Here is a 25,106-nt window from a genome sequence, read left to right on the forward strand (position 1 = left end):
ATACAACATGATGTTTTCTTGTTTTACAATATTGGGGATTAAACCAGGAGCCTTCTACCTCTGAGTACATCCCCAACCCTTTCTTTTTAAGTCTTATTTTGAGACAGGATCTTCCTAAATTGCTGAGGCTGTCTAAAACTTGTGATCCTCCTGTCTCAGACTCCAAGTAACCAGGATTACAGATGTATGCCACCACACCCAGTGATGCAGGCTTTTCCCCCCGCCCCCCTATTTCTTTTTGGCAGTACGCGGATTAAACTCAGGGGCTCATACATGCTAGGCAAATGCTCTACCATTAAGCTACCTCCTCAACCCAACACGATGTTGTATGTATATACCATGAAGTGGCTAAATCAAACAAATGAACAAATTACCTCACATATTTATCTTTGTGTGTGTATGTGGTGAGAACATTTAAATCTACTTTCAGCAATTTTCAAGTACGTAACAAATTTTTTTAACTACAATCACCATGTTGTAAATAGATCTCTTAAATGGCCCAGTTCTAATGATCTTAAAAGATGCTCTGTCATAAAGATGATGATGCAGTCACTGTCACGAGTTAACATGATTCTGTTAACATCAGTGCCAAGGAAATGCACACCACTGATTAGCACAGGGGAACCCCTTTGAATAGCAAGGACCATCTTAATGACCATAAACTGATGGGCCTCACAATGTAAGCTATGACTACTAGAAGGAATAGGACACTCATTAAAAAAAAGGATACTTAGTGACTTTTCCATGTGAAAAAAAAATCTTAAGTCATCACATTTCTATAATTTCAGCACATATATTTCTTTTTCTAGGCTCATTGAAGAGGTAGTCTTTGTACAAGTCTCATATATTTGGACAGAGATAGGAAAGCATAAGAAACTGCTTGGAAGACTTGTGTTGGTACAACCAAACCCACAGAGCTGTGGCTTGCAAATGGAGAAACAGACACAAAGCAATAGGAACTGGCCAGGAGGGAACACTGCTTCTCTCTCCAGCTTATCAAGTGGTTGGCAGGAAACAGAAGCAGGAGAGAATTACCAACAAGGAGATAGCAAACCTTTGGGCTTAAGGAAGAGGATTTTCTATATACATCAAAGTACAAAATTTCTTTCTGAAAAAGGGAAAATGGCTCCCAGATCAGGGATAGGGAGGGGACATGTTTTATAGGACATAATCTCTTATCAATAGGCTCAAATTTCCCAGGAATCTCTATCCTTAATGTCACCATCCTGGTCAGGTTCTGCCTACTCTGGAGGTCATCCAAACTTACTGCCAACTTCTCTGAGTCCAGAAAGTAGATTACATGGGTATGTGGACCATGGGATAAGGTGGCTAAGCTTCCAAATTCATTTTTTCTTTTGAAACTAAAGAATAGCAACATTCTCTAAATGCTAGGGAAGCAAAATAAACATTAAGAATTTCAAAGGTAAAAGTTATATAAATAGTAAGGAAGATCACTTAATAAAAGAATTGGTAGTAGCCAAAGATATCATTAGAAAATAAACAAAACTCAAAAACCTGATCATCCACTCTGTCTCAAATCTCAGTTGCTCCTCATCCCTTACCCTCACGGGCAACAGTATACAGACAGTGCTGACAGAGACAAGAGAGAACGATCAAGGAAAGGTTGGAAGAGTTTGCCTTGTGGTGTTTAAGAAGGAAGAATGTAACTGCTGAAAAGATTTTCACGAAATATCACTGCATTTTAATTTCTGGAATTGTATGTTAATCATTTGAAACCTTATGTGGCACATCATTTTCCGATGACACTAAACAACTGGACAAGTATTTGTTCAGTTCAATATAGTGCCTGGGCAATATGACATGGTTTTTAGAAGACAGATTCTGGAGCCAGATTACCTTGGGCAGTCACTGACTCATTTGTGCCTTAGTTTTCTCATTCATAAAATGGGAATTGTAATAAAATCTACTTATAAGGGTTGTTGGGATATTTAAGTGAAATAATATGTTCTTAGAACAGTGCCTGGAAATACAGTGAGTGCCACATTAGTGAGTTATTATCGTTATTAATTATAATTATTACTGTGTGAGACACTACAATCTAATCACAGCAAAGAAGATCTGATCCCTGCCCTCATAGAGAGTATTGTCTATCTAACAAGGGGCCACAGAAGTCAAATAATCATGCAAATAACCAACTGCTCTAAGTGCTTGGAAAGCGACCCACAGGGAACCATGAGAACATAACAGAGGATGATCTGGTTTTGTGATGTGTGTGGTGGTGCTGGTGGGATTACAGTGTCAAAGGTTTCCTTGAAGGAGTAACATGTGAATTAAGACCTACAGCAGGGCTGGGGCTGGGGCTCAGCGGTAGAGCACTTGCCTAGCAAGTGCAAGGCCCTGGGTTAGATCCTCAGCACCACATAAAAATAAATAAATAAAATAAAAGTATTGTATCCAACTACAACTAAAAAAAATTTTTTTTTTCTTAAACGATCTACAGGAAAGGGGAAAGGAAAGGAAGAATTCCCTAAGCAGAGGGCATGACTTGTGCAAAGGCCCTGAGATTAAAGATAATTTCTTGTTTTTCAGGATATAAAGAACCAGAGTGGCTGGAGAAAAAAAACAGAAGGGGTAACAGGTAAGGTGGGGCTGGGGAGTAGGCAAAAGCCCAGGGGTGCACTAACACAGGGTGGGCCACCAAAACCTGAATTTCCTTTATGTGTCTGATTTGTTGCCTATGTGGCCCACAGAAAGGGCAGGAAGGTGTGTGGCTCTGGAGGGAAAACCCCAGCTCCACTAAGGTGAAGCCTGGAGACATCAACCGCACACAATTTGTGTGCACACCCCAGCTGTCTTCCCTACTTGTAATTTAATATTTACTTTAGACTAATATTGCTTAACCGGCTTATAGCTGAATATGAGGGTAACACACCAAAACTTCATGGAAATGTTTAAATGCAGCCTTCATGACAACCCTGATACAATTTATTTATTTATTTATTTATTTATTTATATTTTTTGTAGTTTTCTTATCTGAAAGTCTGGCCAATCATCTGATATAAGATCAGAAAGTACCCCCTGAAGGCCAACGTGTTAAACCTCTCCTCTCTTCTTTTTGGTTTTGTACTGGGGATTGAACCTAGGGGTGCTTAATCACTGAGCCACATTCCCCAGCCCTTTTAATTTTTTTGAGACAGGGTCTCACCAAGTTGCTTAGGGCCTTGCTGAATTGCTGAGGCCGGCTTTGAACTTGTGATCCTCCTGTCTCAGCCTCCCAAGTTGATGGAATTACAGGCGTGCACCATCATGCCCAGCTCTTTCCTGTCATGTCAGGGTTATTTGAGTAGGTAGAAATCATGGGGATGCTAACCTCATAGGATGAGGTTAAGTCCCTGAATCATGGTCTCACATTACTCAAGCAGGTAGTAAGGACTTGAAGAACTTAACAGTATTGCCCAGGCACTCCCTGCTTCGCCTGTCTTCCTGCTGGCTGACTCCTTTAGTTTCTAACTCTTGCTAGTTCACTTATTTCCACCCCACCCTCAGACTCTCTCTATTATCCTACATATATATAAAGGGTCCTGGTATGTAGGAGGCACTGGAGCACCAACGCCAACACAACCCCTGCCTTCAAGGAGCTGGACCACCCAGCAGAGGAACTGTGGAAGGCAAGGAAAAAGACTTTAGGTCCTTCATGTTTCCTGACAGCTGAGTTGGCAGCATCCCCAAGCCCTGCCTGGGGCAATCCCTAAGCTTCTGAGCCACACTACCCTGCTTGGCCAAGCCATCTCACTCTTCAGCCTACCCTGTGTCTACACGACTCTAAACCTGTTGATTATCTCCTTGAAATTCCAGGTTCAAAAAACCAAAGTTCCTTGAATTATCCCCATGAATTTGGCACATACTTAATAGATTTTTATGGGGGGTTGGGGGGGATGAAGCTGAAAGAAGGTGACGTGGGGCACACATGTGTGTGTTCTGGTTTGGGCTCTGGGCTAGTCATTAGACTTATCCAGGGATCAGTTTCAGGTTCTATGAGTGAAGAAGACAGAGCTGGATGAAACTTTTTAGTTCTGAAGCACAATCATCCTGACTTACCTTGGCTTCATCTCTCTTCAGGATTTGCTGTAGATTCTTCCAGCCCAAACCAATCAAAACGTACCCCAAATCCACTGAGACAGTTTAAAAGTCTTGTTGTTGATGCCTCTGAACACAAGTTATTCCCAATCCTGATCTTGCAACATCATGATGTCTCCACTTATCTCATAATGTTGCAACACAAGATACTAGTAATAATCTGATTCACTTTAAGGTTCAGGGTGGGTTAAATAAATACCACAGAAATCGGCTAATATTATATGGGACCAGAAGATTGACTTTCAGCTACACATACATGCTATAGACGCTAATATCACCATCACCTACACTGAAAGGGAGACCCCTATTCCTCTCCAAGCCACAGATCAGATAAGTGACTGAACTTTACTAGGCACAGAAAACCCCAGAGATTTCTAAGTATAAACCATCAGATCAAGATGACTTAGGGTTTGTTTCAGAAGCAACTGTGGTCTGGTTCCCAGTCAGTTGAGTACCAAAACTATAGATAGACTTCTTCTCAATATCTATGTGTAAAGGAAACCATTTTCTTCTTTGCAAAACCAGACCAGGGCAAGTAGAAAATGAACCCTACCAGAATGACATGATAAAAATCACTGGCTTGTTCAGAGCAAGTAGTATGTTTTATATCAGAGACACCTCAAATCTGACCTACAATTTTCTTACAGTATTTCAATTGATCTGGAAATGATACAAATACTTCTGTAATGGAAAAATTTAATTTCGTTTGATGTAAAATACATACACACACACACACACACACACACACGTATTTGGGAGAAGAGCCATCATAAAAATCAAAGAGTCGTTGGCTCTGTTCCCTGAGTTGAGGGATGTTCCGAGGTTTCCCTGACATAATTTTAAATGTTTTCTTGTCAAGTTATAAAATTCGACAACAGTCACACTCAATGTCTCAAATTTGTTCAAGGATTTTCAACTTGTGAGTTGTTGACACCAGTCCTCTAGAAGATTAGAGGAGAACAAACCAGAGTGCAGACCTGTACGTTAACCCCAACACTAAGTGGCACGATGCTCCCTGGAGTGCAGGAGTCTATCTGTAACTGCACAGTGGTCAGGAAAGGCCCACACTTCTGGAAGCCTTACAGGACAGGTGGGCTGTATCTGATGAAACTACACAATTGTGGCGACTTGCCACGCCCCATCTCTCTTGTTCTATGTTTTTTGTGCCCCCCCCAACCCTGCCACAAAAATTTCTCACATTCTTTATAATTTATATATTTACATGTTATTATTCCTTGCCTGTCTCTACCACGTAGATATAAGTGTCGTGAGGGCTGGGGTGACAGTGTTTTAGTTCATTAATGTGTATCAGTGCTTGACACATAATATGTGTGTTATGGTTTAGATATGAGGTGTCTCCCAAAAGCTCATGTGTGAGAAAATGCAAGAATTTTCAGAGGTCTAACTTATGTGTGGATGGATTAAACCACTGACACAGATTAACTGGTGGTAACTGTAGGCAAGTAGGGTGTGACTGGAAGAGGTTAGATCACTGGGGGTGTGCCTTTGGGGTTTATTTTTTGTCCTTGGTAAGTGGAGTACTCTCTCTACTTCCTGGCTGTCATGTCCTGAGCTGCTTTCCTCCACCACGCCTTTCCTCCATGATTCTGTCTCATCTTGGGCCCAGAGCCATCAACTGAACCTCTGAAACTGCGAGCCAAAAAAGTTTTTCCTCTTTTATTCTTTCCTTCCTCCCTCCCTCCCTCCCTCCCTCCCTTCCTTCCTCCCCCCCCCCCCTTTTGGTACCAGGAATTGACCCTAGAGGTGCTTAATTACTGAGACACATCCCTAGCCCTTTTTATTTTTTTAATTATTTTTTATATGTATGAAACCTTTATTTTATTTATATGTGGTGCTGAGGATCGAACCCAGTGCCTCACACATGCTAGGCGAGCGCTCTACCACTGAGCCACAGCCTCAGCCCCCCACCTTTTTATTTTTTATTTTGAGACAAGGTCTCACTAAATTGCTTAGAGCCTTGCTAAGTTTTGCTAGGCTGGCTTTGAACTTACCATCCTCCTGCCTCAGCCTTAGCTGGGACTACAGGCATGTGCCACACCAGCTGTCTATTTGTTTTTGTTGGGTCTTTTGATCAAAGTAATGCAAAGCCAGGGCTAGGGATATAACTCGTTGTTAGAGTGCTTGCCTCACATGCACAAGGCATTGGGTTCAATCCTCAGCACCACACACACACACATACACACACACACACACACACACACACACAGAGTAATGCAAAGCTGACTAAACAACATACTTTCAAATATTGGTGAGTTTGTGCCCAACCAGGGACAACAACAACAAAAAAAAAATCAGTGAATAAACAAATGGACAAACAGATGGAATAAAGAGATGAAGTTCACCACATTCAGGAGCTTGGGTCAAAACAAAGAGGTCAAAACAAAGCAGCCCTCCCATCTTCCATTTCCCTAGGTGAGAATGTGACATTGGGCCAAAAAGAAGGTGGCTTGCGACTGTTCATTTTAATGTAACTGGTGTCTCTAATTTAAGAAGACATTTGGAAATGGGCCCACCAAAGAGATTTTTCTGGTTCCATTGCCTTGCTTTACACATGGGGCAGGGGTGGTTCATTGCCCAAAGTCTCATAGCTAGCTAATAGAGAACCCTCACCTCCCACTCCCCATCACTGGGAGAATACATTGTCACTGTGTGGGTCAAAATGTGTATGGAAACCAGTGACTGCCATAAATTACATTTTAAAACAGCTAAAACAGTCAACCATGCCAACCTGCCTACTGAAGGGGTGAAGAACTGGATCTGCCAGCTGGGACTTCTTTTCCATAAAGTTCAACCAGAAATCATCCCACGTGGGAGTCTATATAGACACCTAGCCGGTTCCAAGCATGTTTTAAGAGTGACCTTCAATTCTACTAACACTGCTTTAGATTTGATTTACCAAGTCAACGTGATACTTAGGAATGAGTTTCCTCTTATTGTTAATCCAACAAATAGGATTCTTTGGGTAGCAATCAAGATTAGTCCAATTACTTAAAACAACCAATTGGTCATTTTCCACTTTCGCAGTCAGCCCTGTCAGCTCTGTCCCAGGACAGAAACTGTTTGGAGCAGCTGTCATCCAGGTGGTGCATCCACCTTCTAGCTCTCCCCTGAAAAGGAGAAGGCCTGGCACCAACTTAGCTTCCTACCACTTACCATCCATGCACATCCTGGTAGCAAAGTTCCTTTTTTTTTTTTTCAATTTGTTTGTTTATTTACTTACTTAAATTAGGTATATATGTCAGCAAAATTCATTTTGATTCATTGTACACAAATGCAGCACAACTTTCCATTTCTCTGGTTGTACATGATGTAGAGTCACACCCTATGTGAAGTCTTACATGTACCTAGGGTAATGATGTTCATCTCATTCTACCATCTTTCCCCATGCACCCTCCCCACACTCCCTCCTTTGCCCAATCAAAGTTCCTCCATTTTTCCCATATCCTCCCCACTCCCCGTTTTAGATCAGCATTTACTTATCAGAGAGAACATTCAGCCTTTGGTTTTTTGGGATTGGCTTATTTCACTTAGCATGGTATTCTCCAACTCTATCCATTTACCTGCAAATGCCATGATTTTATTCTCTTTTAATGCTGAGTAATATTCCATTGTGTATATATACCACAGTTTCTTTATCCATTCATCTATTGAAGATCTCCTATGCTCTCAGATAGGCAAAATTAATATTATCAAAATGGCCATACTACCCAAAGCACTATACAGATTAAATGCAATTCCAATTAAAATCCCAACATCATTCTTTATAGAAATAGAAAAACCAATCAAGAAATTCATTTGGAAAAATAAGAGACCCAAAATAGCCAAAGCAATCCTTGACAAGAAGAGTAAAACAGGAGGCATCACAATACCAGACCCTAAACGATACTTCAAAGCTATAGTAACAAAAACAGCATGGTATTGACACCAAAATAGACTTTTAGACCAATGGTACAAAATAGAAAACACAAAGACAAACCCCCATAAATACAGTTGTCTCATATTAGACAAAGGCACCAAAAACATACATTGGAGAAAGACAGCCTCTTCAACAAATGGTGCTGGTAGAATTGGAAATCCATGTGCGGCAAGATGAAAATAAACCCCTATCTCTCACCATGGACAAAACTCAACTCAAAGTGGATCAAGAACCTAGGAATTAATCCAGGGACCCTGCGTCTAACAGAGGAAAAAGTAGGCCCAAATATTTATTGTGTTGGATTAGGGTCCAACTTCCTTAACAAGACTCCTAAAGTGCAAGAAATAAAATCAAGAATTAATAAATGGGATAGATTCCAACTAAAAAGCTTCTTCTCAGCAAAAGAAACAATCAATGAGGTGAACAGAGAGCCTACATTTTGGTAGTAAATTTTTGCTACACACACATCAGATAGAGCACTAATCTCCAGGATATTCAAAGAACTCAAAAAAACTTAACACTGAAAAAACAAACAACCCAATCAATAATAAGGAGCTTAACAGACACTTCTCAGAAGAAGATATACATTCAATCAACAAATATATAAAAAATATTCGGGGCTGGGGATGTGGCTCAAGCGGTAGCGCGCTCGCCTGGCATGTGTGCGGCCCGGGTTCAATCCTCAGCACCACATACAAACAAAGATGTTGTGTCTGATGAAAACAAAAAAAAAAAAAAAATAAATATTTTTTTAAAATTTTTTTTTAAATATTCATCATCTCTAGTAATTAGAACAATGCAAATCAAAACTAAGATTTCATCTCACTTCAGTCAGAATGGCAGTTATCAGGAATACAGACAACAATAAACGTTGGTGAGGATGAGGGGAAAAGGCACACTCATACATTGCTAGTGGGACTGCAAATTGGTGCAACCAATCTGGAAAGCAGTATGGAAATTTCTTAGAAAACTTGAAATGGAACCACCATTTGACCTAGCTATCCCACTCCTCAGTCTATACCCAAAGGACTTAAAATCAGCATATATAGTAACAGCCACATCAATGTTTATAGCAGCTCAATTCACAATAGCTAAGCTGTGGAAGCAAAGTTCCTTTTTAAAATTTTTTTAGAAGCATAATAATTGTATGCATTTATGTACATACAATGTGTTATTTTGATTATATATATAGTATAACAATCAGATAAAGGTAATTAGCACATCCATCATCTCAAGTATCATTTCTTTGTGTTAAGAACATTCAAAATCTTTTTTTTAGCTATTTTGAAATCTAGGACATATTGCTGTTAACTGTAGTCACCCTACCATATGCTACAAAAGCTCTTTTCTCTGATCTAATTATATTTTTGTACCTAATCATGTACCTCTCTATATATTCCCCTCATCTCTTCCTTGCCCAGGCTCTGGTAACAACAATTTTACTCTCTAACAGATCAATTTTTTTTAGCTTTCACACGTGAATGAGAACATGGGATATCTGTCTTTCTGTGCCTGGCTTATTTCATTTAGCATAAATGCCCTCCAATACCATCCATGTTATTGCAAGTGACAGAATTTCATTCTTCTTCATAGTTAAATAAATTCCATTGTGTATATATACCACATTTTCTTGATCAATATGTGTGTTGTTGGACACTAGGTTTGATTCCACATCTTTGCTATTGTGAACCGTGCTGTAGTAAACATGGGAATGCACCTATGTCTTTGGTATATTGATTTCTAGGAAAGTTCCTTTTTGTTCACATGCTTCCTTCTTGTGCTTTAACTGTCTCACTCACTCCTTCCATAAATTTCTTTTGTCTACTCGCTTAGCTATTTCATTCTTGCTACAGAAGCTCTTTTAAAACCACAAGGGTGATTTTACCTGACAGGGTACTGTGACAGAACCTGGAGAGCAGTATTGTTTTGATTCTCAGGTCTCTTCATATATGGAAAAGGCAGAAACAATAAATCAGCTTCAGTGCTGGGTAACTTTTAATAAACCTTTAAACTTCTTGTATTCAATAACTAAGTATATTTTAATATAAGGCCAGCTATCAACTAAAGCTGTCAAAAGCGATTTTAACAGTTTATACTCAAAAATATCCAAGGAAAAAATGCTTCTAAAAAGCACTACCTGCTCTTTAGAAGTTGAGCAATACAGTATGGAAGCAAAAACATAATACTAGATTCTCTATTTCTTGTTCACCACCAACTAGCAAAATCTTACAATCCTACCCTTTATATAAAATGAGCCAACACTGCCTCTGCTCTGTTCAGCACTCTGATATTACTAAGCACACATAGAAACATTGCTCTGTCCAGGTAAAGTACAGGAATTACCTGAAGGCTTCAACGTGGTTGCACCTTTGAGTCACCTAGGGTGTAAAACTATGCCAGGCTCCACTCCCTTTGATTCAGATTTCCTTCACCTAGGATGGTCTGGGCATAGGATTTTTAAAAGCTTCCCAGGTGACTAATTTGAGTCAGGGCTGGGAAGCATTGCCTTGACTAACACGCCTAAGTGCAGCTATGGCCTTCTGTGTAGATGTCTCTGTCACACCTACAGGCCCCAGGAGTCACGGGTCATTGGCTTTAAGAGAAAAGATATCTGATTTACTCCTCTGACTCAACCAGAGATCAATAACAATGTCAGGTTCTGGGGAGCTGACAGCTGTTCAAAAATGAATGAAAAAAATTGGTTTCCATGACAAACATTACCAAGGCCTACACCAACAATTATTCCCTCATTTGAAATAGAAGGGGGGAACAATAATCCACTGGAGAATGAGATGGTTTTGAATTAGAATTATAAATTAGTCTATTAACTAAGGAAACCATGTTTAATACATAAGAGGATGACCCTGGATCAAGGTTCATTTTTTAACAGTGAAACATCTTGCCAAGTGAAAAATGAAACAGACATGGAATAATAACAAACCATTTATCTCATGGGGTCTGGAAATGAAAAAATTAATCTCATTACTGATATGAAGAACTCATCAAGAAGATATCACGGGTTGTGTCCACCCAAGCAAGAATCCTGGAAGCCTCCCAAATTCTGTAGAAACATATACTACTTATGAGACCCCATTAAAAATACAGAATACAGCCAGGAGGGGTGACACACACCTATAATCCCAGCAACCCAGGGAGGCTAAGGCAGGAGAACTGCGAGTTTGAGGCCTGGGCAACTTAACAAGTCTCAAAAAAAGGGCGCGGGGGCTGGGGGGCAGAGAAGGGTATAGCTCAAGTGGTTACAGTGCCCCTGAGTACAATCCCTAATTCTGTGAAAAAACAAATATGACTATAAACAACTAAAGCAGCATCTACCCCTATTCTGCCCTGAAAAATCCAAAACTCACTCATTTGATGATAAAACAGTTCCTTATTTTGTTGGTCATAATGAGTCCCAAAGAGCAATTCAATATTTGCTGAGTTCCCACTACAGAGGGCTAGCCAACAACCAGCCTAAATACCACAGGGGATAAAAAGATAAGCAAGGCAGGTCCCTCCTCTCTCTAGCTCAGACCAGCAAGTTAAGTCAGACACACACATACACACCCCTCCAGGGCACATTTCTGGTCCCCTCCTCCCTGCCTCAATACTCTCTCCTTGGGAGACCTGTGGAAGCTAAGTTGAGTCCATCCACTGTGGCCCAGTGATCACGTGGCTGTGGTCATTGTGATTCTCTCATCATCAAAGGTCTACTTCTGGTATCAGAACTGCTTAGAAGGTGGGGGCTTCTGCAAAGGAAAATGTCCAGAACCAGCCTGATGATTAGAAATTTGATCTTTTCAGGATTTCAGGGTGAAGACTGTGAGCAACTTTGGTTAAAGGCTTCTAAGACATGAACTTTCAGTTTTGCTATTTCAATCATAATACCGGGTGAGATGTTACTGAAAAGCACACCTGCTTGGATATTATTAGACGCCCCCAAATGGAAAAAAAAAAAGCTTAAGCTGTGAATTGGGCTTAGTGGCCTCTTACTCTCCATCTCCAGAGCTGGCTCCAGAACACTAAAAATGGTCCACCTCCCTCACGGAGCTTCTCAGGTAAAGGCAGCATTTCTGTTTCAAAGCTGCATCTTTGCACCACTGTAATAAGCAGTAGAAGGAATAGCTCTATCTAAGCCCTTTCCACAAATCTACAAGTAGTACAAGTCAGCCTACTGGATGTACTTCTCTAGCCCCCAAGCCTCAGGGCAACCCCCTGTGCCTGCTCCTCAGGCTGCTAGACTGATCTGTCCCAACGAATGCACCAGAACCTAAGTTCTGCAGGGGCTGCTCTCTGGTGAGGGGCAGGAGAATTAGTTTCAAAGTTTGTTCTGCCACTCATGTATATGACCTTGGACAGGTCACAGCCCTCTGTGGCCTTGGCTTCCTCCTATGTTTGCTCTAGATAGCTAGGGTTTCAACTTGGGAGGGAAGGGTCATGGCTAAGAGGAGGTAGTATGTTCCCTAAACTCCACTCTCCAAGGCTCTACTATGCATGCACACATGCACATATACAGAAGATATTTTTTAAAGTATTTATTTTTTAGTTGTAGGTGGACACAATATCTTTATTTCAGTTTTATGTGGTGCTGAGGATTGAACTCAGGGCCTCACGTGTGCTAGGCAAGCACTCTACCACTGAGCTACAACCCCAGCCCCATACAAAAGATATTTTAAAAATCTAAAAATTTCATTTACACTCAACTTAAAATCCACGTGCTAAAGAAAACAGCATATCCCTGTCACCGAGGGATATATGCCATAGGCCTTGTGTGCACCTTGAGACTCAATAAACCAGATATCTAAGATCCCATCTAGCAGTCTAATATATTCTGATTCCAGTGTACCCAGGAGACTGTAGGTTTATTCACATAAGCTACTATTTCTGGAATTTTTTAGAATCTCCCTTCAAAGAATATACTTTTGAGTGGCTGGGGTTGTAGCTCAGTGGTAGGGTACTCACCTCACAAATGTGGGGCACTGGGTTTGATCCTTAGCACCACATAAAAATAAAATAAAAGTATTGTGTCCATTTACAATTAAAAGATATTTATATATATTATATTTATATTTGAATCCCCTAAGTGGTATAAACTCCTGCTCAGTTGAGGATGGATTTCATTTTAACAAACAAATAAAAATCAAATTCAAGTCTCCTCAATGCACTGTGTGGTCAAACTAAATAATAATAAAAAAAAGTTCCAGTATGTCTCATGTAAAAATTGTATTAAACAAAAACTGGAAGGAATTGGGAAATATTTTAAGTTGTGTAAGGATAATGGGCTTAAGAGTAAATATGATTTTTAAAGGTTCCTTTAAAGTTGGATTAATAAGTGGGTTAGATAAGTTATCAAATGATATAACGCAAAGTCTTAAAAAGATAATTTGTATAACATGTAAGCTGACCCCAAAGGGGTGATTATTTTGAAAGTGACACATTGTTTTGGATGAATAATTCAGGTATGTTTGCGGGAAAAGCAAAACAAACAAACAAGAAACAACAAAAGGGATGACTTTCATCAAGTGGTACTTTTTATCTTTCTAGGGAAAAAAAACGGTTGTATGGACAAGCCACAGTTTTAAGAACAGCAGCCTCCAAAGGAACAATCAATGCATCAACTCTTGATTTGTAAACAGTCTTGAGGCAAAACTTTCAATGGCTTCATAACCCTGCATACAAACAATCTTATCTGTAGGAGATAGGCTGCCCTCAAAACCAAAGTAACAGAATTACCCCCAAAGTATTTCAGGGTGCTTATGGGGGCCACATCTGCTAGAAAGTGATTGGTTTCAGATTATGAAACCACTGCATACCAAAGGATGCTGTAAACAAGCTATTTAACACACCAGGATGAAAAAAAAGAAATTCTCAAAATCTCTTAGTTATATAGGATGTCATCCAGAGATTGCTATGGTTATCGATACCTTTAAAATATAAACAAAATCTAGGCAGGCACAGTGGCTCATGAATGTAATCCCAGCTACTTGGGAAGTTAAGGCAGAAAGATCACAAGTTCAAGGCCAATCTGGGTAACTTAGTGAAACCCTGTCTCAAAATAAAATTAAAGGGCTAGGGTTGTAGCTCAGTGGTAGAGCACTTGCCTAGCACATGTGAGGCACTGGGTTGGAACCTCAGCACCACATAAAAATAAATAAAAAAAAATAAAGATATTGTGTCCATCTACAATTAAAAAAAAAAGCATGATACATCTTTAAAAAATTAAATTTTAAAAAGTGCAATGTGGAAAGAGAACAAGAAAGGGCAGCTGATGTAGCTCAGTGGTAGAGAGCTTGTACAGCATGCAAGAGGCCCTGTGTTCCATATTCAGTACCATTCATACACATATATAAAATCTATAAACAAAATATAAAAAATTCCATTTTCATCCAACTTAACATCCACAGTGCTAAAAGGAAAAAAAAAAAAAGCTTATTAGTACTGGAGATTGAAACCCCGGGGGGATTAATTATTGAGCCACATTCCCAGCCCTTTTTTGTATTTTATTTAGAGACAGGGTCTCACTGATTGCTTAGGACCTTGCTAAATTGCTGAGGCTGGCTTTGATCCTTCTGCCTCAGCCTCAAGAACTGCTGGGATTACAGGTGTGCACCACCATGCTCAGCTAAGAGCATACTTTTAAAATGGCTATCATACTGGATATAGTGGCACGTGCCTGTAGTCCCAGAGATTACTGTCTCAAAATTAAAATTAATTAATAAATAAAAAGGGCTAGAGATATGGCTTAGAGGTAAAGTGCAAGTAGATTTAATCCTTAGTACCACAAAAAATAATAATGAAGTAGCTACATAAAATCAATTTAAGGTTAGGTTTTGTTTTTTTTTTGGTTTTTTTTTTTTTTTTTTGCTTTTTAAAACATCCAACATTCCTTAAGAGTTTCCAGAAGGCTGTAAAACAGTACACACAAACAACAAATTTCAGCTCAAGGGATTTATTTCAAGCAAATAATGAAGTAGTTAATATGCATTCAAGAGTTTAGCAACAAGGAAGAGGTCCATCACATTGTTTATAATTCTGAAAATTAAAAAGTCTCAATATCTAAATGGTTGAAGTCACATTATGATACATCCATTCAGAGAAGTTCTATGCAGTAAGAATGATGTTGCAGAGTTAAAATTACTGACAAAGAAAGATCTGTTTCAGTTTGGGGAAGACAAAATTATCTATGTAGACATGTGCACAGGAAAAAAAACTGTCTAGAAGCAAATATATTAAGATGTTAGTAAATTAGCCATCAGGTAAATGCAAAGCAAAACCATAATGAGCTGGGCACAGTGGCACAGGCCTTTTATACTAGCTACTCCAGAGGCTGGGGTAGAAGGATTTCAAGTTTGAGGCCATTGGGTAACTTAGCAAGATAGTATCATATGATAAAAAATAAAAAGGGCTGGGAATGTAGCTCAGTGGTACAATGCTCTTGGGTTCAATTCACAGTACTGATATTAAAGGAAAAAAAACATAAGGAGTACCATTTTATACTCACTAGGATAGTTACAATTAAAAAAAGACAATAATAAGCGAGGATACCAAACATTGAAACTCTGTAAAACAGCACAGCTGCTTTTTTTTTCCTAAATATTTTTAGTTGTAGATGGACACTATACCTTTACTTTATTTATTTATTTTTATGTGGTGCTGAGGATTGAACCCAGTGCCTTACACATGCCAGGCAAGTGTTCTACCACTGAGCCACAGCCCCAACCCCACCACAGCTGCTTTTTGAAAAGAGTCTGAAAGTTCCTTAAAAGATTAAACATGAATTTACCATATGACCCAGCAATCCCATCCTAGGTATTGACCCAGTAATTTCACTCCAAGGAAAGTAAAAATGTATGTGAATTCAAAAACTTGTACATAACTAGGTGCAATGACACACACTTGTAATCCCAGTGACTTGGGAGGCTGAGGCAGGAGGATCCCAAATTCAAGGCCAGCCTTAGCAATTTAATGAGGCCCTAAGCCTTAGCTCAGTGGTAAAGCACCACTGAGTTTAATCCCCAGGATAAACAAAACAACAACAAACTTGTACATAAAAGTGTATAGAAGCATTATCTATAACAGCTAAAAAGTAGAAATAACCCAAATGTCCACCAACTGATAATGGACTTAACAAAATGTGGCATATTCCTATAATGAAATATTATTCAGCAATAAAAAGGAAGTAAGTGGGGCTAGGGTTGTAGCTCAGTGGTAGAGCATGTGTGAGACACTGGGTTTGATCCTCAGGACCACTTAAAAATAAATAAATAAAACAGAGGTTAAAAAAATGATAAAAACAGTAAACTTAAAAAAAAAAAAAAAAGGAATTAAGTACTGGCACATGCTACAACATGGATGAGCCTTAAGAACCTGATGCTAGATGAAAGTCATTATAAAAGACCACATATTGTATGATTCCATTCATATGAAATGTCCACAACAGGTTAATATATAGAGACAGAAAGAAGTAGTTTAGTGCTTACCAGAGAATAGGAGATTTGAGGGGGAAAGAGGATTGGGAGCTACTGGGCAGAATTTCTGGGATGATGACAATGTTCTAAAACAGATTGTGGTGATGGCTGTACAATTCTGTGAATGTATTCAAAAAGCCACTGATTGAAACATTTTAAATGAGTGAATTGTGATGACAGTTGAACAATGTCTCCATAAAGTTGTTGAAAATATTAACAGAGGCCATGTTTGGGTAACAGAACTCTAGGAGGGTTTTTGTTTTGTTTAATGTAGGCTTATCCATCCTTTCTGACTTTTCTACAATGAATATGATTACTTTGAAAGATTTTTTAAAAATCTTCCCATGTTATCATAAAGAAAACACCAAACATACAAAATTTTTTGAAAATAAAAAGGAAGTACAACTTTCTTTATAATAGTGGAAAACTGTTAACAATCCTTATGACCCCAGCAGGGCAAATGCAAGGCAAAGCATCATGGTTTATTACCACAACAATCCCAATCAGTTAGGATCCCATTCGCCAACCTGTGGCTGGGCACAGAAGCTCAAATGCTTTTACACTGATGATGATTTACAAAGGTGCTACCAAAGCTACAAATGTATGACCTAATTCCAGAATGTTATAGGAAACATTCTGAAACAACAAAAAGAGAGAGAGAGAGAGAGGGAGAGAAAACACATACTTTTATTTGTGTGTGAACAAAGATCACAGATAATAATGATACAGAGCCTAAAACTAACTTAAAGTTTTAAAAAGGAAATGTAACCAATGACCTCATGATTATTATTATAATTGTGTGTGTGGTGCTAGAACTCAGGGCCTTGCTCATGCTGGGCAAGCACTCTATCACTTCGCCACATCCCCAGCCCTGATTATTATTGAAGTTCTACTTTTCCCAGTCTATATCTGGTCTGTGTACTCATTTGAATATCTCAGTGCTGGGTTACTCTGAGGTAGGGAAGTCTAATGCCAAACATAGAATATGGAAAAGATAAAGATAGGAAACAATTCTCAGCTTCCGGGAAATATATCCAACCAGCATGTTTATTATTCACAGACTATGATTCATCATCCCTATTTTTTTTAAGCCAGCATCATACTCTAATCATATTGCTAGGTTACAGGCCCCTAAGTTATTTGAAAATAATAAAAACTGAATCCATATGAGAAGGTCATCATTACCCTAGGTACATGTATGATTGCACGAATGGTATGACTTTACGTTGTGTACAACCAGAGAAATGAAAAGTTGTACTCCATTTGTGTACAATGAATCAAAGTGCATTCTGCTGTCATGTATAACTAATTAGAATAACAACAACAATAACAACAAAAATGAATCCATTAAAAAGGTACATTAGGCTTTTCTCCTCTATATCATTTCTTTAAGGAGAATGTTTGATCATTATAAAACAATCAAAATATTGGATATACAGATTACTTTGGATCTTAAAACCAAAGAGGATTCCAATAAAATAACATAAATTATCCAATGATTCTTCATCCTGAAAAAATGGAATAAAAAACCCAAGGCAAGCAAATAACCACACTCCCTAGCCCACATAGGCGCTACTATTCTATCCAGGCAACATGAAGAAATCTTTATGTAGCTCACTGGATTTATATTCAGGAATATGGTTTATCATCAAACTTTCTTAAGAGTAACTCTCAGACACAATTTCTCTTGTGCTCTGAAAAGCTATACTCTGGCAGAAAGATGAGACGCTGAGCAAATGAGTGTACACAACTACAGTTTAATTTCATGATCCACAGTCCTAATAACATAAACTAATTAAACTAATGGAACATTCTACTCATGGCCACAGTATAAATAGCTCAGTCCTGCCTATTAGGATAATTCATGCAGACGATAGCTATCAGAATAAATGATAAGCAAGGACATTTCTAGTTAAGACTCATCCTGTGCTTCTGTGTACAGGTCCTTAGTTCTCTGACTTCTTTTACCCCATCTCAAAACCTAAAAGCTAAATAAATTTGATATATTTTAACTAGAAAATATTTGGCTTCACATGTTACCAATCTTTTTAGTAATTAAGAAAAATGGCACCTAAACACCATAAAATGAGAACTATGACAGTGATGATGTGACACTACCAACACCAGGTACGAGATAAGGATCTAGGAAGAAAGGGGGTTAAAAAAGACAGTCTCAAGTGCTTAATAATACCAACATTGTTGCAATTTGGGATCTGATAACCTTGAGTCTCAACCAATAATTAATTAATGCTGGCTCAATTAGACATACACTGAAAGAAAAATCACAGGCAGTATTGCTTCCAATATATTAGTTACTTCATCAATCAAAAAGAAATATTATTTTAAAAATCTTTCCTGCAGAGCCATAGCATAACATCAAAAAGTGATGACTTCAATAGGGCATGATGGTGCACACTTGTAATCCCAATGACTTGGGAGGCTGAGGCAAGAGAATTGGAAGTTCGAGGGCAGCCTCAGCAATTAAGTGAGGCCCTATCTCGAAATAAAAGATAAAAAGGGCTGGGGATATAGCTCAGTGGTAAACCACTCCTGCTTTCAATCCCCAGTATGTATATGTATGTGTGTGTGTATGTATATATATATATATATATGTATATATATATATATATATATATATATATATATATATATATACATATATATATAGTGATAGGGAAAGAAAGAGAATGGACATTTATTATCTACTAGGTACAAGGCGCCTTCTTTCACACATTAGCTATGATTATTTAATAAATCAAGAAACTGAATTCCTAAAAAGTAAAATAACTTACCTGAGGGCACAGCAAGCAAGTGACCAGTTAAAACTCAGGTTTGTTTTTACAGCCACTGTGTTCTGTACAACATGACTACTACCTAGTTTAAGTACAACCTCCTAGAAATTTCACTTAGAATTTTAATACTACATTTGAGGGGTCAAAACTTTTACTGCAATAAAATTCTGGGAGTGACATCCTGACCTTTCACCAAGCAGTAACAGTGAAACATAACCTTTTGATAAGGGCCTGAAATATTTTACCATGAACCCTGAGAAGTTTGGATTTCTAAATACAATTTGGAAATATTTACATGAACTGAAACTGTAGCCCTGACTAAAGCTAAATAGTTATTAGTGGCACCTTAATCTTAAATCACTCCATAACTAAAACACTACAATCTAGAAAAAAATAGCAAATGCAAAGATGTGGGAAAAGAAACTACATACACCTGGGTCCTGGCAATATGAGATGATCGATTTCCACGTTACATGTTTGATCACTGTTTGTACTCTATTTGTGAACAATAATCTGCCAACTGAAGGTGCAGTGTTCAAGTTCAAACCCTGACCCTAGCTCTGAGTTGTGAAAGTGGGTTTTTCTAATTATTAAAAAAAAAAAAAACCTTAACTTATCAAAGTTTTATCAAGAAGAAAGTGTTTACCAATTTTCCTTTTAAAGAAACCTGAATTTGAAAAAGGTGACCTTATTTATTACTTGGGCAGTTTCCAAATTCTTGTTACTCCAAGAGCACAGACAATTATTTACCTAAAATGCATGAGAGTTCAAAGAGATCACCCTGGCTGGCCCTCAGGGCGACACAAGTCAATTCTCCATCTGGACACCTGGTACATGATATGCCATATTAAAAGGAACACGGTACCTTCAAAGAGGTCATTAAACAGAACCTGTACAAATGTGCCATACCCACATCCTGAACAATACGTTTTTTAAAAGGCACTCACTTCTTCCAACCAGAAGATATAAAACCAACTCTACCCACAAAATGTCCTCCTCGGTCACGGTGCCCATGTCCACAGCCTAAGTGAAGGTCGTAAATAATTAAATAAACATAAACTTGGGCCCTGTCATTCTTCTCCAGAAAAAAAAAAAAAAAAAATGAGAGGACCTTTCTGATAAACCCACAGTGCTCTCACGTGAGGAGACAGTTTTTGGTATACAAACTTTTGAAGTGGCTTCACCTCTGGCCCATGGGGGGATCGTAAAAGAGTCCAATTCCCACAGCTTAACTTGCTTAATGAAGCCTTGGCGCACAAAAGGAAGCCTCCTACCTCCGAACACTAAGAAACCTGAAGGGCAGGTAAGCAGAATCCAGCCCTTGGGTAAAAATGCTTCCCCATTCGCTTGCTGCATTCGCTTCCCAAAGTCGCATTTTTAAAAAGTTCAAACAAGGATTCGAAACTCAAGTCATCCCCTTCCCCTCGATTACAGGGCCCTTTCCGTCCTTCCGCGGCTATCGCCAGGCAGAGCCGTCGCCCACCTGTGGGGAGGGTCCGGCAGGTGGGCAGCCTGCTGGGGCCCCGGGCCTGCGGGAGACTGCACGAAGTTCACGCCAGCCCACCCGGCCCCGCGAGCCGCTGCCACTGACAGCCGCGCTGGCCCCTGAGGCCCCTCGGGTGGCGGACTCCTCAGCGTGGCCACTGCCGGCCACGACTCCGGCCGGGAAGGCGCTCGCGGCCCGGCGCCGCCTCCCACGCCCGGTCCACGACTCTGCTGGGCGCACGGCCTCAGGCCACCGCCGTACCCCGGCTCGGATTCCAGCCCCAGAGACCGCGCGACCCTCCCCCGGTCACAGCCCGGTTCGCCGCGGGCTGTCCCCATCCCGCGATCCCTGGTCACTTACCCTGGAGCCGGGCAACAGCAGCGCCAGCAGCAGCAGCAGCAACAGCCGCCAGGCCGGCATGGCGGGGACTGGGCCCTGGCTCCGGGCCCGGCCGGCCGGCTCCAGGGGCGGTGCGGACGGAGGACTGGGCGGGGGCGCCGCGACGACAGCGCGGCAGCGGCCGAGCCACAGCGGACGCAGAGCTGACTAGGCGGCGGCGGCACCCCCATTCCGGGCCCTATAAGCGCCGGGTGCCGCCACTTCTTCCGGTCGGGGCGGGCTCGAGGGGCGGGGCCTGGGCGGGGCCTAACCAGGGGCGGGCCCGCTGCCCGGAGGGGCGGGTCGAATGTAGGCTGGGGCGGGGTCTGGGCGTGGCTAAACCGAAAGGCGGGGCTGAGGGCGGAGCGAGATTCTGGAGGGCTCTGGTCCTTTGGGCCACCGCTGCTGATGAGAAGGACCGACTCTTGGCGTCCGGCGTTAGGAGGGCCGGCTATTGAGGCGAGAAGCTTGTCTGAAGGACAGTGCCCAGTCCTCCAGGCGACCCCGCTAACCCTGCCTCGGGACCCGCGGCGTCAGATCTAATCAGGGGAAAGCCCGGGACACCGGCCGTCCAGTGTACCCAGAAGCCTACTCTTGGTCTTCCCGCTGTTGTGGAAGAATTGCTGGCGGGGGATTCCAGCAAGCACCGCTTCTGCCCTACCTACAGTCGCACAGTTCACTGCAGAGGCCCCCCTGCTGTGCCCCATCCAGCCGAAAAAGGCCCATTTATTGGGGCTTTCTTTCTTTCTTCCCTTTCTTTACCCTCAGGAATTCCCCTCAAATTGAGTCCAGCAGCCATCAGTTCCCTTTGGAATGAACCATGGCCAAGTCATTCACTAAAAATTATAGGAAGAAAACTATTTGGGATACTTGAGTCTTGTGTGTTGGTTAATGGGACGTTTGTATACGTAACCTTGTGAAGCTTGACCTCATGAAACTTGAGATGATTTGTGTCACAGCTCATTGCAGGGAGTGTGTGGGTTGAGGACTCCTGCCAGTCTAGTTGAGGGTTGTGGGCTATTAATCAGAATTAAAGCGCCCAGCAGCTGCTTGGTCACTAGGTCCCAAGCTGCCTTCCACTGAGAAGGACATATTACTTGTAATAAGATTTGAAGTACAAATCTTAGGAAAGCAGGAAGAGGTACTAATTTTTTTATTTTTCCTAACTTGCTCAGATGACAGACTTAAGATATTTCAGATTTAGAGGGAGCGGGGAAGTAAGCAATGTTAGAAAAAAATTGCAAAGGAGTCGCAGAGGCATGGCCAAGTGGCTGATCTGTGTGCATCGTGGGTCAACCTACCCAACTATAACAGACAGAAATGCTCACAGGAAGCCCAAATCCTGTAAAGTTTCCCCATTCCCAACCCCTAACTTGAATCATAGCTAATAGACTAATCCTATCCCGGCTGGAGAAAGCGACACATCAGTTTAAGAGACAAATTTGGCAACTGTGAAAGCAGGAGAGACATTTTGAGAAGTGTCACTGACATGTCTATATGCAAACAGAGAGGTTTGAGATGGGCAGAGAGAAGTTGGCAAAACAGCCTCAGCATTCCCGTAGCCAGGTAGCCAGGGAGGAGCCTACAGTCTTTAAATGGAGGAATTCTTTCATGACTACCTAGACAGATCACAAAGTGACAACAAGATCTATTAGACATGTGCTTGAGTTTAAAAAAAAAAAGAAGAAGAAGAAGAAGCTTAACTGAAAAGCTTGGCTTTCATATCCCTTCTTTGGTGTATTTTCTCAAACAGTAGAGTAAGTCTGGGAGGAGAACTTGCTGTGCTGAAACCCTGACAAACCTTTGACAATTCAAAATGTCACTGTGACCCTGTAAATGCTGCAGATGAAACACAAAGGGGTATGCTGACCTCAATCTGACTCATAAATCAGTTTTAAAGATCCTGGAAACAAAAATCATCCAAGAAACCTGGGCCAGGTAGGAGTATTTGTCCTGTATTTAGTTGGATCAAATTCCCAGGCCTTAATTGCACTGTTACATGTTCTCAGAATTGCTTATGCACCACAAGATGGTTTTTAGGCTTACCCAGGCCACATGCTTCATGAACTTCTTCCGTTGATTGACAGTTTAGACTGATAAGCACTGGTTTTATTTATGGTGGTGTTGCCCATAATCTTGCTTTTTAGTCAAATACTGTTTTTGACAGCTTTTTACTTATGACAAGACAAAAGCAGGCATGACTGATAAAAACAGAAATAAAAATATTTTGTAGATGCCTGTGAAGTGTACCTTCCCCTATAAAAGACCCAAAAATGGAGCTGGACGTGGTGGCAAACATCAGTAATCCCAGCTACTTGGGAAGTTGAGGGAGGAGAATTCCAAGTTTGAGGCTAGTCTCAGCAACTTAGCAAGACCCTGTCTCAAAATTTTAAAAAGGGACTGGGCGTGGTGGCACACACCTATAATCCCAGCAACTCCAGAGGCTAAGACAGGAAGATTGCAAATTCAAAGCCAACCTTAGCAAAGGCACTAAGCAACTGAGTGGGACCCCTTTCTCTAAATAAAATACAAAATAGGGCGGAGATGTGGCCCAGTGGTCAAGTGCCCCTGAGTGCAATCCCCAGTACAAAAAAAATTAAAAGAGCTGGGTATGTAGCTCAGTGGCAGAATGCCTCACCTTTGGAGTGAGTTCAGACCTCACTCCAAAAACACTGAATATGGACACTAAATAGCTTTCAGGATTTAAATAATATAAACTAATTAAGGCCAAGGTCATGGTCTTAGTATAAAATAAACCCTGTTTTGTCACCAAGGTAAGAAATATATATGTATATATGCATTAGCTTCAGCAAGGATTATAGCAGGATCTCAATGCTGGGAGGCAGGAGAAAGGGAGATAGCAAGATCTTATTTTCACTTCTCTTTAAAGCAGTGGTTCCCAAAGTTGAAGAGCTTTAAAAAAAAAATGGGCCAAGGACCTATAAAGCTATATATGCTAAACCTCAGGCTAGCATCATCCTAAATGGAGAAAAACTGAAGGCATTCCCTCTAAAATCTGGAACAAGACAGGGATGCCCTCTATCACCACTTCTATTCAATTTAGTTCTTGAAATACTAGCCAGAGCAATTAGACAGACAAAAGAAATTAAAGGCATAAAAATAGGAAAAGAAGAACTTAAATTATCGCTATTTGCGGATGACATGATAATATATTTAACAGACCCAAAAGGGTCTACAAAGAAACTGCTAGAGTTAATAAATGAATTCAGCAAAGTGGCAGGATATAAAATCAACACGCATAAATCAAAGGCATTCCTGTATATCAGCAACAAAACTTCTGAAATGGAAATGAGGAAAACCACTCCATTCACAATATCCTCAAAGAAAATAAGATACTTGGGAATCAACCTAACAAAAGAGGTGAAAGATTTATATAATGAAAACTACAGAACCCTAAAGAGAGAGATAAAAGAAGATCTTAGAAGATGGAAAAATGTGCCCTGTTCATGGATAGGCAGAACTAACATCATCAAAATGGTGATATTACCCAAAGTTCTCTACAGGTTTAATGCGATGCCAATCAAAATCCCAACGGCATTTCTCGTAGAAATAGATAAAGCAATCATGAAATTCATATGGAAAAACAAAAGACCCAGAATAGCAAAAGCAATTCTAAGCAGGAAGTGTGAATCTGGAGGTATAGCCATACCAGAGTTCAAACTGTACTACAAACAATAGTAATAAAAACAGCGTGGTACTGGTACCAAAACAGGCAGGTGGACCAATGGTACAGAATAGAGGACACAGAAACCAATCCACAAAATTACAACTTTCTTATATTTGATAAAGGGGCCAAAAACATGCAATGGAGGAAGGATAGCATCTTCAACAAATGGTGCTGGGAAAATTGGAAATCCATATGCAACAAAATGAAACTGAATCCCTTTCTCTCGCCATGCACAAAAGTTAACTCAAAATGGATCAAGGAG

At 40.4% G+C, this 25,106-nt stretch overlaps 1 protein-coding gene across 2 annotated transcripts in view; it reads right to left on the reverse strand.

The window, feature by feature from the left end:
- Ern1 (endoplasmic reticulum to nucleus signaling 1) overlaps positions 1-21,343 on the reverse strand; it is an 86,207-nt gene extending 64,864 nt beyond the window's left edge. For both annotated transcript variants that reach the window (XM_071604051.1, XM_027946281.2), the window contains exon 1: positions 21,139-21,343. In XM_071604051.1, coding sequence (XP_071460152.1) covers positions 21,139-21,198 — 60 coding nt within the window. In that variant the 5' untranslated portion in view covers positions 21,199-21,343. The remainder of the gene's footprint in view (positions 1-21,138) is intronic.
- Positions 21,344-25,106: the final 3,763 nt, after the last annotated feature.

The sequence above is a fragment of the Marmota flaviventris genome, chromosome 17 (assembly GCF_047511675.1).
Source record: "Marmota flaviventris isolate mMarFla1 chromosome 17, mMarFla1.hap1, whole genome shotgun sequence".
Lineage (NCBI taxonomy): Eukaryota > Metazoa > Chordata > Mammalia > Rodentia > Sciuridae > Marmota > Marmota flaviventris.